The sequence below is a fragment of the Eschrichtius robustus genome, chromosome 11 (assembly GCF_028021215.1).
Source record: "Eschrichtius robustus isolate mEscRob2 chromosome 11, mEscRob2.pri, whole genome shotgun sequence".
NCBI classification, from domain to species: Eukaryota; Metazoa; Chordata; class Mammalia; order Artiodactyla; family Eschrichtiidae; genus Eschrichtius; species Eschrichtius robustus.
Genome location: NC_090834.1, coordinates 12,750,946 through 12,764,491, shown reverse-complemented (window position 1 = coordinate 12,764,491; position 13,546 = coordinate 12,750,946). Strand labels below are relative to the sequence as shown.

At 45.4% G+C, this 13,546-nt stretch overlaps 1 protein-coding gene across 1 annotated transcript in view; it reads left to right on the top strand.

Annotated features, from left to right (window-relative positions):
* Positions 1 to 8,471, top strand: part of POU2F3 (POU class 2 homeobox 3) — a 78,650-nt gene extending 70,179 nt beyond the window's left edge. Inside the window, exons 10-13 of the mRNA XM_068555157.1 lie at positions 497 to 658; positions 6,157 to 6,223; positions 7,278 to 7,413; positions 8,403 to 8,471. Coding sequence (XP_068411258.1) covers positions 497 to 658; positions 6,157 to 6,223; positions 7,278 to 7,413; positions 8,403 to 8,442 — 405 coding nt within the window. The 3' untranslated portion in view covers positions 8,443 to 8,471. The remainder of the gene's footprint in view (positions 1 to 496; positions 659 to 6,156; positions 6,224 to 7,277; positions 7,414 to 8,402) is intronic.
* The last annotated feature ends 5,075 nt before the right edge of the window (positions 8,472 to 13,546 follow it).

Genomic DNA, 13,546 nt, shown 5'->3' with positions numbered 1-13,546 from the left:
CCACATGTTTTAACTTTATCATTTCCTATTTTGAGGTAGGCAGCAAGAAATGACGCAAGAGAGGGTATCAGATTCTGAGGAAAGAACAGAAAGGAGCGTGTGTTCTGGGGATTCTGCCTGCCCTACCTAACTCATCAGTGGGCTCCTCTTTTCAGAACTTCTGAAGAAGGAGTGAGAGAAGAGCCTCCACCCTGTGTCAGGCCCTGTGCTTGGCAGTTTATACACATTTTCTCATTTAATCTTCATAATCATCCTATACGGTAGGCATTATTTCTCTCATTTCATAGATGACAAGACTGAGGCTCAGAGAGGTTCAGAAAGTTTCCTAAGGCCACAGAGTAAGTGCTCCAGCCACTATTCCATCGTAGGTCCGATTCTAAAGCTTTTGCTCCATCTATTGTTCTATCCTGCTTCTTTGGAACATCTGTTCCCCACGCACAGTTCTTGATCCTATTCCCATCTCCTCCTGACTACTCTATCCCTTTGGTTTCTGTAGAACCCCAAACCCAGCTCAGAGGAGATCTCCATGATTGCAGAGCAGTTATCCATGGAGAAGGAGGTGGTGAGGGTCTGGTTCTGCAACCGACGCCAAAAGGAGAAGCGAATCAACTGCCCCGTGGCCACACCCATCAAATCACCCATGTACAGTTCCCGGCTGGTGAGTGGCCAGGAGCCAAGTTGCCTGCCAAGCACTGGGGGAGATGAAGCCTGGAGGGCAAAGAGTCCTACCCATCCTAAAGAAGATGGGGGTTGGAGAGCAAGGAATAAATATATAAACAAAGAGATGCTGTATACAAAATATATATAATATAAAGAAGAATAAAGAAGGATAAGGAGATAGAAAGTGATTACGGGGAGATGCTTTTATAGTAGAGGGGTAAGAAAAGACCTCTCTGATAGGGTGACATTTAAGAAGGGATCTAAGTATTGAAAGGGAACGAAATATCTGAGGGTTAGAGTGTTCCATGTAGAGAAATCAGAAAATGAGAAGACCTGACATGTTTGAGGAACAGCAAGGAAGCCAGTGTCGCCAGGGCAGGGTGAGGAAGGAGGTGAGAAGTGGGAGATGAAGTCAGAGAAGTAACGGGGAAGTAACAGGAAGCCATTCACCACGGTCTCGGAGGCCATCGAAAGGACCTTAGCTTTTAGTTTGAGTGAAATAAGAAGCCACTGGAGAACTGACATGGGTTGCTATGTGGAGATTAATTTGTGTGGAGGCAGGATACCAGCCTGAGAATTACAACAATCAGTCTGAGAGTGGTGGAGGCTTGGGCTAGGGTGGAGATCATGGTGGTGAGGAGGCGTGGCTGGATTCTGAATGTATTTCAACCATGAGCCAACAAGATGTGCTGTTAGCTCAGATATGGAGTGTGAGAAATAAGGCCAAGATGACTTCAAGGCTTGTGACCTGAGCAGCTGCTTGGAAGGTGCTGCCATTTTTTGAGATGATGAAGGCTGCAGGAGGAACAGGTTTGAGGGGGAAAAAAGACTAAGTATTCAGAGCTGGTCGTATTAAGTTAGACTTACCTCCTAGGCATCCAAGAGGAAGGGTCATGCAGACAGTTATATCTGTGATTCTGGAGTTCAAGGCGGAGAAGTCAGGGCTGGGAATAATTTGAAGTTCAGGCAGAATGGGAAGTTTGGAGGATATGAAATGTCTTCTCCATCTAGGAGAGAGATGGTGCCTGGAGGGTGGGGGGGAGGGGGAAGGTTCTTCTTCAACCCTAGGGATGGTGATGGTTGAAGGTTAAGGGAATTGGGGATAATGGTGTTGTCCTCTGTCTTTTAGTACTCAAGGATGGGTGAGATTCAGCCTCATTCTGGGTGGGACATAGCTATTTCATAAAACTATACTATCGTTTATTCTTTCACCAAACATTTATCGACCATCTACTGTTTTGGTCTTTGTGCTGAGTGCTGGGGATGCACAAATAAGTAATATTTGTTCCCTGTCCCAGAGCACCTCACTGCCTAGCAGAAGAGACAGACAAATAAACAAATGATAAACAACATGATGATTTCTCTTGGAGAACTTAGGAGTAGCAGCTAACAAAGCCTTGGGAGGTGGTGGTTAGGGAAGGGTTCCCCAAGGAGATAATTAATACTTGAGCTGAGTCTAAAAAGGCAAGAAAGAGTGAAGAGGCAAATAAGTGAGGGGTGGAATTCCCCCGGGGGATAGTATGAGAACAGCGGTATGGAGGAGGGAGAAGAGGGCATATGCACGGAATCGCAGGTGGTTCCACATGGAGGAATGTTGAAAGATGAGGCTGGATAGATCAGCAAGGGCCAGACAGAAGGGGCTATGAGCAGGGCTAAGGAACTTGAAGCCCTGGGGAGTTGCTGAAGGATTTGACGTAGGGCATTAGTGTGGTCTGATTGCTTTTTAGAACGATCACTTTGACTGTAGTTATAAAGGGTGGTTTGAGAGGCATCACATTTAGTTTCAAAGAGACCAGTTAGATGTGACTGCAGTTATCCAGCAGAGACATTATAAGGGCTGAAGCAAACCCATTTGGTAAGAATGAAGCGGATGGGAGAGATTCAGGAGATAATTAGAAGGTAGAATTATTAGGTCTTGGTTAATAAATTGAAAACTGGGTGGGGCAGGGAGAGCGATAAAGGAAAGAGAATACTCTGGGATGACTCTCAGCATTCAGGCTGGGCTGATTGGGTAGAAGCTGGTGCTGTAGATGGAACAATTAAACTCAGGGGGAGGAGCTGGCTTAGGAGTAGGAAAAAATGATGATTTCAATTCTTTACATCATTATGATATACAGAGAGGCCTGTGGGACACCCAAGTGGGAATGCCCCTGGGCACTTGGAATAATGGGTCTGGAGGTCAGGAGGAAAGGCTAAGACAGAGAAATGGACTGGGAGTCATAAGCACACAGGTGGTAGTTGGAATCCTGGGTAAGGAGGAGCTCACCTGTGGAGTCTGTACAGAGGAAGCAAAGAGGAAAGTTGAGGTCTCAACCCTGGGGAACACTAGCTTTTGAGGGATGGGCAAAGGGAGAGCACCAAGGAAAGAAACTGAGAAGGAGGAACCAGAAAATGCAAAAAATTGCAATGAAGTAGATGGAGGGGTGAAGCAGATGTGAAGAGCCCTGCAAGAGTGCTTTGGGAGCACAGATGAAAGACCCCCAAATCAGAATGGGGTGTGGGAGGGCTAACCCCCTGATTTGTTTGGAGAACAGATTAGGACTTAGCAAAAAGAACAGCATAGCTGGCAGAAGGAACAGTGTGTGAGAGGCATGGAATTATAAAACAACATGATGCATTTGGGGAATCACAAGCCTTTTGGTCTGGCTGGAGCTAAGGGTTTAGGACTAAGACAGAGAGGTTGATGAGAGCTAGATCATGGTGGGTCGTGGATGCTAAATTACTCTCAAAGATATGAAGAACCGTTGACAGTTTTAGGTTGGAGACAATGTGATATTCATTCACCATTGCTGTCTTAAATACTTACTGAGCACCCACCATCTGTTTGGCACTGGGATATGGTGGTGCACAGGATACTTACTGGTGATCTCTGCTTAGAGTCTAGCAAGGAAAACAGACATTAAACAAATGCAATTTGTGATGAAGCCTCCAGAGAAGATGTGAGGGTATTTGAGGGACCTAACCTAGTCCAGATGTCAGGGGCTTCTCTGAGGAATGATGCTCAAATTGACAGCAGAAGAAAGAGTGGACTTGAATGGGGAAAAGGTCTGAGTTGCGGTGGGAGACAGGACGGAAGGGTGGAGATAGTGTCAGGAAGAACATTCTATGCAGAGGAAACAGTGTGTACAAAGGTCCTGAGGCTGGGGTGGGTGGGGAGAGGAAGCAAAGAAGGTTGGAATGGAACCCGAGGAGTGAGTGAGAGTGTGTGAAAGAGGAAGCTGGAGTGGTAGGCGGGGGCTAAATCATGTAGGGCGTTGTAGACCAAGTTAAGGGAACTGAACCATGTCATAAGAGAGTCAGAATCTTTAAACATGGGGCTTTGTTTAGAATAGACGGGAGGTAGTTATCACTTTGGTTCAATCCCAGCCTGGGACACCAACGTGGAGGAAAGTGGTGGGAGGCACGGAGGAGCCGTAAAGGAGTGTCATGGGTTCTCATCGTGCATTCAACACATATTTACTGAACACCTGCAAAGTTCCAGGCACTGCAGTAGACACTGAGGACACAGCAGGGGACCACGCAGGCATCATCCTGCCCTCATGAGTTCCCCAGCCTAGTGGGGGAGAAAGATGTTAAATAAATAATCACATTAATACTTGTGGCATCCTGAAGGAAGAGACTAGAGAAAATGTTCTAATCCTGTCTTCTCCTCAGGTCTCATTGGGACACTCTCCGTGGGACTAGGACATAGTTTCTTCTGCTTCTGATGTGAAATGATCTCTAAGATACACAGTTAAGGGAAAAAAAAAAAAGAGAATGAGACAGAGAGAGAAGGAAGGAAAAAACAAAGGCAAAATTATTCAGACCAGTGTGCACAGAATGCTTCCATTTATATACAGAATGTTAAAGGAACCATATCTATGTCTGCTTGCATATGTATAGTCTGTCTCCAGAAGGAAGCAGAAGAAGCTGGTCGCAGTGACTAAATAATTATTTGTTTAAAAACAACAACAAATTTCTGGGTGTGTGGCAGCAGGGAGGGGCGGAGGAGAAGAGGGAGATTACCGATAACATCTCTTACCTCTTACCACGCTGCTCCACACCTGTCTCCACCCTTGGTGGGCCCCAGCCGACTGAGGAGGCTCCTTGTAAAAGGGCAGGTAAATGAAAGCAGCAGAACAATTGCTGATTAATTAGGAAATGAGTACATGCTGCATCCTGTCGGGATGGGATGTTCCAAACTGGGGAGGGGAGGATCGCCAATCACAGCTCCCTGAGCAGAACTTCCTTGCAAGGTCCTTTGTAAAGGTTGATCTGAGCGTCCCAGGTCAGCATGAGAAGAATAAGGGGGAGGAAAAGTATTCAGGGTTCAGCTCAAATGAAGAAATAAACAGTTTCTAGCTAGAAACACACAACAGTTGACAGCTTCCTGCTGGAAGGAAGGGAACTAACAGCCTTGCGCTGTTGGCCAGGCATTGAGTTGGAAGCTTTACGGACGTTATCTCATTAAATCTTAATTAAAAGAAAATATGAGGGAGGTATTACTGCTATTTTATGGATGAGAGAACCTAATCTCAGTGGGGTTAAGTAACTTGCCCAAATCACACAGACAGTGGTGAAACCAGGGCTCACCCCCAGATCTGTTGGGCCACAATGTCTATTCTTTTTATTACGTCTTGTTGCAGGTTGCGCTAGGATAGTAATACTGAGGGGGGGGGGAAAATTCCTGAACTGCGTGGGAGGTTAAGCTAAATCATCTTAGGTCCCTTCCAAACTCAGAGTTGATGATGCTGTGAAGTATCCAGGGCAAGATGAAAGGCTTCAGAGACCGCAGTTCATCTCCTCCAGTTACCTCGGGAGAGTGGATGGTCCACTCATGCATCAAGATGGGAAGCCTGAAACAGGGTGGTTAGGGCTGGGGGCTCTGCTGCCCTGAGCAAGTGCAGGGGTCTTTTAAGAAAGAAGAAGAGGGACTTCCCTGGTCGTCCAGTGGGTAAGACTCCACACTCCCGATGCAGGAGGCCAGGGTTCGATCCCTGGTCGGGGGACTAGATCCCACACGCATGCCGCAACTAAGAAGTCCGCATGCCGCAACTAAGACCCGGTGCAGCCGAAATAGATAAATAATAAGTAAAACAAATAAATATTTTTTAAAAAAGGAAGAAGAAGGGACTGGAAAATAGGCAGCCATCCAGCAGTGTCAGCCACAGCAGGGTCCAGGAGGCATGGTCCTCTCATCACCGGAGCACTTGAGCAGGGCAGCTTCAGCCTGGCAGTGCCCAAGAGACCTTGCCAGGGGACACGCAGCAGGGAGGGCAGGGCCTGGTGTCAGCAGCAGGGAGACGCGGGAGCAGGGCAGAGCCAGAGCTGGGTGCTGTACGTGGTCCAGAGAGCTTCCTATGAAACAAGGCACAGAGTGCAGGTTTGGGATTAGGAAATCATCCAGGAAGCTGAGCCCTGTCTCTGCAGAGTCTGGGGCCCAGCATCCTAGGAGAAGTGCCAGAGGTGGGAGAAGGAAGCAGAAGTGGACATTTATAAGCTTCTGTTGCCTTTCAGGTGTCTCCCTCTGGGTCTCTGGGGCCCCTCTCTGTCCCTCCTGTACACAGCACCATGCCTGGAACAGGTGAGCTCTAAAAATGAGGTTTCTGAATAGTACCAGAATTCTTTTAAATAATGGGATACTAGAACTGAGAGGTACCTACGTAAGTCAGCATTCCCAAAACGTATTTCAAAAGATGTTAAAATCTGTGCTAGGAAGAAAAGGCTTCTGTGATCAAGTAAGTTTGGGAAATGCAGGGTAGGCAAAGTTTGAACAAGTGTTTGTTTTTGTTTTAATTGCCACACTTTCTCCATACAAATGAGCTGTATGGAAGGCAAGGTTTTCCAAACCAATTTTCTACAGAACTCTATTTTTCAAAGAACTAGAGAGGATGACCATATGACAGTCCCAGTGTCTGACAGTCCCTTGTCCTGACATAATTATCAATACCAGTGCCTTCGACCCTTCAAAGCATCTTAGCTTGGAGGGTGAAATATACGTCACCTTCTCCACGGAATGCTGTTTGGGAAACTCAAATACAGTTTAATCCAAATCTGCCATATTACAGAGGTCGAAAAGGGGATGCAGGGAAGTGAAACAAGTTGCCACAGGCCACAGAGCTGCTTAGCGAATGGCCCAGGACTCCTCACTCCTGGTTGTGTTCTTTCTGGAAGACCACGAACCATCTGGAGATGGCAACATCAGAGAGGCTGGCCGTCTTTACCTGTGCTCTCAGCTTCTCTTTTCCTCCCTGAGCACTTTGCTTTCTTTCCTCCTCTCTTCCTTTCCAAGGCTTCTGGTTCTTTTGCTCATCCTGCCCCGTGGTCCGGGGCTGCGTATGCCCAGCCCAGGGTGTGTCCTGGAGTAGGATGATTTTGGCATCTGTATCTCCTGTGTTTGGCTAGTCTGGGACTCGTAGAACCAGCCATGCCACTCTCCAGGGCCCGGGCCGGGGAGAGCGTGTATGATGAGGGCCCCTTTGGGGCCGGGTGTCGATGCTAACATGGTAGGAGTTGGGCAGATGGGTGGCAGCTAGGGACAGGGTGAGCCCCCTTGGAGGATGCATGTCTGAATGTCACGAGGTCCCCAGACCCAACCTCATTGTTTCCCCCTTGTTTTTGCCTCTCCTGGTTCTCAGTAACGTCATCCTGCTCCTCTGGGAACAACAGCAGGCCTTCGTCTCCTGGCCCAGGACTCCACGCCAGCAGCCCTACTGCATCTCAGAATAACTCCAAAGCGGCTGTGAACTCCTCCACCAGTTTTAACTCTTCAGGGTGAGGCGGAGGGGAGAGCCCAGAGATACCTCAGCGGGGCCGAGGGACATGTGAGAAGCTGCGTCTGGGTCAACACCTTGGGAAGGAAAGCTTGTCACGGGGCTGCCCAAGGGGGATGGGGGGGCAGGGAGGGGGCAGCGTGGAGCGCCAGACTGGCCTCTCTCCCTAGGGAGTGGGATTTAAAAGAGAAGCCTCAGCCAGTGAGCAGTCCTGGCAAGGAGCTGATGTCAACAAAGCCAACATTTCCCTCCTCACTAGGAGGGTGGAAATTTCCAAACCCTCCTGTCAGAAAGGGCCAGGTCCTTCCCTGGGCTGAGGAGTTCCCCTCCAGGCCAGCTCCTCTGCTCTGGGGTGTTCTGCCCCGAGCCTGAGCTTCCTCCAGCATGGCTGACACCATGAGAGCAGGAGGGTGGGTGCTACCCCCTAACCTCGGGCTCCCACCCGGGATGCAGCGGGAAAAGCAGCCTCTCAAGCTTTGATCAATGAACCAAAGAATCTACCCTAAGAAGTGTTCTCAGCGGATGCCTCGAGAGATCCTTCCCCGATTCAGAACAAAACAGAGATTTGCAAGTTAGGCGATTGGTTGAAGACCTGAGCTTGTCGGAAGAAATGAACCCGCTTGTCCAAACCCAGACTGTTCAACAAGGCAGCCGCCTCTTATGGGCCAATTGTTGCACAGCCCCAAAGGTTGGAGCGCCTCAGACACCTCCACCAAAAAAAAAAAAAAAAAGAGAGAAAAACGTATAATGTACATTTTAAAGAATTGTTTTGAGATATAATTCACTTTCCATAAAATTTACCATTTTAAAGTGTACAAGTCAGTGCTTTTTAGTTTATTCACAAGGTTGTGCAATTGTCACCATAATCTGATTCCAGAACATTTTCATCACCCCCCCGCCCCATACATACCTGCTAACACTCACTGCTCATTCCCATCTTCCCTCCTCATTAGAAGCTGTCCGATTGACTTGTTTCTTCCTTCCTTCTAGATCTTGGTACCGATGGAATCATCCCACCTACCTCCACTGAGACCAAAAAGTTTCTCCTGTGCCACCTGGCCCTGTATTCCCCACTGGAAGGAAGGGAGTCACGCCTTCTCTGTATGGACAGATTACTTTCAGGAGAGTAGAAGAGAATCTCCACTATCAATGAACCCAAACTCTTGCCTTCTTCAGGAGCAAGGGCCTCTGGAGATCCAAACTGTGACCGAACCCTGTGCTGCCTCCTAGTGCTCTTGAAACGCACAGCCCTCCTAGGAGGTGACCATTTTTACCTTCCTTGCCTGTGTCCTTCTCCTCTCGTTCCAAATATGTCAGATGGCTTCACTGCGACAGTGGTCTTTCAAAAAGGACCTCTTGCCATTATTCTCCAGCTCATCTCCAGCTCATTCTGGGCATAGCCATTTGCCTGGTGCCAAACCACCAGAGGGGAGAGAAGGTTTTGACTCTGAACTTAGCCACAATCTCCGAACTGATTCTAGAATCTATGAAAAGATTTGAATCTGATGTCTCCACCAAAGCTCTGATGTCTTCTCTGTTCAGCAAAGCTTTCTGACTGAGTCTTCATGTCACCCTATTTTCTCTTTAGCCCCGCCCCTTTTCCAGAACCACATCCATTCATGATTGTGTTCTCCAAATTCCCTCCTCTTTACAGAACGCTGAGCCACGCTCAGCCCCCTGGGCACATTGCTCTGCCCACAGGTGTTCTTCTGTTTGCTCCATCTGCCGCAGAGTTCAGGAACGCTTGTTCTTTCTCTCCTTTCCTGTATTTCTCCTTATCTTGTCCTCTCTCCCTTCTCCTGGTGCAGAAGGAAGAACACGAACGCACACACGCAACAATTATGCTGGCAAAATACCTGTATATAGCCCTATCCTTTTTTTGCATTATGTTCTTCTCTCCTTAATGTGGAATTTTCCAGCAAAATGTTTAACTCAGGTGTGAATTTTGAAGATCTCTGTAATATTTTATCTTCTTTAACAAAAAAGAAAGAAAGGGAAAGGAAAAAAAATACCAAAGTGTGAAATACCGTGCTAGCTTCCACAAGAGTTCCCACGTGGGCTGGGAATCCTTGTTGATTTCTGCGGGAACATTCTTTCTCGAGTCTCCTTCTTTGTGGGCCAGTGTGTAAACGTGTAACATGAAGCCATTCCAGAAATGGTAACTTTTTTTTTTTAGAGACTGCATATCCAAGAAAATGATGAGATTCAAAGGAATCTCTCTGTTCCTAAATAAATTTGTATGGTGATGATATACAATATTCCACTATTGGCAAGAAGAGGTTTAGATTATTCTGGGTCTTTTGTTGTGGGGGACATGTGAGTACATGTAATGAAACGGGATGGAGAAAGGGTTTCAAATTGGTGGATTAAGTCTGTGACTCCCCGAACTGATGCTAAAGATGATATACATTAATACAGGACTCCAAAGAGTTCAGAGTTTCTACTCTTTTTGACAGAACAGCCTTGAGGACAGAGTAGGTAAGAGATTGGCTTCCTCATTTTGTAAGTGGGAGAATGGAAAATGTTTAAGGTCAAGTCATTTGGAGACTTTAAGAGGTGAAGGCTGAGGCTAATAGTTCATATCTCAGATGTCCTGAAGGTCAATTATTCATTATTCGCAATGGAAAGTGATAGACATTTGAGACAAGGGATAATTCAAAAGTCAAATCTATTTGGCTTTGGAATGCACTGTGACTTTTGATGAGAGGGTTGAGGGGCAAGGAAGCTATCCCTGTGGTTTTTCTTGGGTTAATAAAAATTTAAAGAGTTACCATTTTTGAGGCAAACATTGACCTGTGGTGGGAAAGGGAGGCCCTTCAAAAATGTAATGACTGAAGGGAAGAAACTAAAATTGGCATTAAACATTTTTGCAAATAATAATATCCAAGGGAGAAATCCTTACTTAAATAACCATAAGTTAAGTGTTTTTCATGTTTGGATGGGGCTTAGACTAATATTTCATGTCATGAAGTGGAAGAAAGCCTGTTGGTAGTGGTTACTTTGTCAAGAAGAGATCTAGTTGAAAGGGGCTCGATATGTATCAAAGAGACAAGAGGAGCCTGCAGCAATAATTTAAGTATGTAAAGAAATTACTCTGCCACCCATGAGCCCATCTGTGCATATCTGTGCATACACACGCACACGTATGTATGCACTGTTCCTTGCATACTCATGGGTGCCAGAGCTGATGCTTTCCTGCAGCAGTCTTGGCCACCTTGACATCTTGCTCAGGTGAGTGCTGAAAGCTGATGTCCTGCACTGTCCATGATGCTGGTTTTCACTCATTTGACCCTTTAAAAAATACTTTATTTTTTAAGAGCAGTTTTTGGTTTACAACAAAATTAAGAGGAAGCTATGGAGATTTCCCATAGACCTCCTGCCCAAACACGTTCGTAGCCTTCCCCATTATCAACATCACTCACGAAAAAGTAAAATTTTTTTACCAAGAATGAACCTACACTGACACATCACAATCACCCGAAGTCCATAGTTTACCTTAGAGTTCACTCTGGGTGTTGTACATTCTACAGCTTTGGACAATAGTATAATGATGTGTATCTATCATTATAATATCATACAGAGTATTTTCACTGCCCTAACAATCCTCTGTGCTCTACCTATTCACCTCTCTCCCTGCTACGCCCTTACAACCACTGATCTTTTTTACTGTCTCCATAGTTTTGCCTTTTCCAGAATGTCACATGGTTGGAATCATAGTATATAGGCTTTCCAGGTTGGCTTATTTAGTAATATGCATTCAAGTTTCTTTCATGTCTTTTCATGAGCTTGATAGCTCATTTCTTTTTAACGCTGAATAATATTCTCTTGTCTGGATGTACCACAGTTTATTTATTCATTTACCTACTGAAGGACATCTGGGTTGCTTCCAAATTTTGGCAATTATGAATAAAGCTGCTATAAATATCCGCATGCAGGTTTTTGTGTGGACATAAATTTTCAGTTCCTTTGGGTAAATACCAAGGAGCGTGATTGTCGGATCGTGTGGTAAGAGTATATTTAGTTTTGTAAGAAACCACCAAACTGTCTTCCAAAGTGGCTGTACCACTTTGCACTCCCACCAGTAACGTTACCAGAGTTCCTGTTGCTCCACATCCCCACCAGCCTCTGTTGTCAGTGTTCAGGATTTTGGTCATTCTAATAGGTGTATAATGGTATCTCACTGTTGTTTTAATTTGCATTTCCCTGGTGACATGATGTGGAGCAACTTTTCACATGCTTATTTACCGTCTGCGTATCTTCTTTGGTGAGGTGTTTATTAAGATTTTTGGCCCATTTTTTAATCAAGTTGTTTGGTTTCTTACTGTTGAGTTTTAACAGTTCTTTGTATATTTTGGGTAACAGTCCTTTATCAGATGTGTCTTTTGCAAATATCTCCTCCCAGTCTGTGACTTCTCATTCTCTTGATATTGTCTTTCACGGAAGTCTTTAATTTTAGTGAAGTCCAGCTTGCTAATTATTTCTTTTATGGGTTGTCTTTGGTGCTGTATCTAAAAAGGCATCACCACACCCAGCATCAGGTAGGTTTCCTCCTTTGTTATCTTTAGGAGTTTTATAGTTTCGTGTTTTACATTTAGGTCTGTGATCCATTTTGAGTTAACTTTCGTGATGGTGTAACGTCTGAGTCTAGGTTCATTTCTTCACGTGTGGATGTCCAGTTGTTCCAGCTCCCTCTGTTGAAGACACTATCTTTGTCCCATTGTGTTGCCTTTGCTCCTTTGTCAAAGATCAGTTGACTGTATTTATGGGGGTCTATTTCTGGGCTATTTGACCATGGTTTTTATGAAAGAAATAAACAGCATTACAGTCTAACTGCTCAGCCTCCTGTAGCTTCCAGTGTCCATTGCCTTGGACAGTTGCTGAACAGAGTCAAACCTGAAAGTGGGTACCAATTCACGTTTCATTTCTGCAAGATTCTGTAAACCTCATCATTCCAGTCAAGTTTAACGGAAGCCTGGTTAGCTTCTTCAGCGTCTAATTAGGCACAAGAGAATCAAAGGGCAACCACCAGTCATTGTTTAGGAGGAAGGAAAGGGAAAAAGAATTGTTGCTGCTGCTTTTTGAACTTGCAAAACTTCGATCTTTAGTTGACTCAAGACTGGTAGACCCAGCTGTGGGCACCCAATACTAAGGGCTTTTGGTCCAACTCAGAGAATGAGTTTAGTCGCAGACTCAAATTAGGAATCCTGCCCTGAGGCCCCATGTTGCCGGTTCAGTGCCTCTTCTCCCTGTGCACTCTGCATCCCCTTGCTACATTCATGGACTGCTTTTGCTGACTCGCCTGCTTCTCGTGCTAGACTGTGGGGAGCTCCTTGTAGCTGAGTCTGTCTTTTTCTCTGTATCCCCATGACTAGCATTGCGACTAGTACATAATACGCAATTCAGGTTTTTAAAAGTTGAATGCTTTCTTTTAACCTCTAAACAATTTCTAGTGCCTTTCACTGACGTTAGGAGCTGTGAATATAGAAAAATGTAGTACCATCTGTAGTGGAGGCAGACTATCTTGGTGGTTAAGAGCATGACCTCCAGTGCCATATTGCCTGGGTTCATACCCAAATCTGCCTCCTATTAATCATGTCACCTTGAGCAAGTTCCTCAAGTGCTCTGTGCCTCAGTTTCTCACCTGTAAAATGGGGATAACAACAGTATCCATCTCATAGAGTTGTTGTGAGAATTAAATGAATTTATATATATATATATACATATATATATGTAAAGTGCTTGGAACAATGCCTGATACATTAATAAGTGTTATCTGTTATTATCATGATTATTATGATATTATTGTTATTGTTATTCAAATAAATTGGTGGAGAGCTTCCTGTCCTCTGCTCTAACAGCCCAGAACTTTCCTGGGGGACACCACAGTTGACAAGCATACGATTTGGTGGAACAAGGGTTGTGGCCAAAGATATGTGAATTAATAAAATTTAATCCCAAGTAATGGAGCTTGAACCTGGAATCTCAGTCACCCCAGAATAAAGGCCCAATAAAGGCTCCACTGGAAGAACTAGCACCTTCCCTTATCCCCTCAGTCTTTAGACTCCTAATATGTACTCTGTTATTTCCTGGGAAATGGTGGCAGCAAGAAGATAATTTCAGATTCAGATACTAGA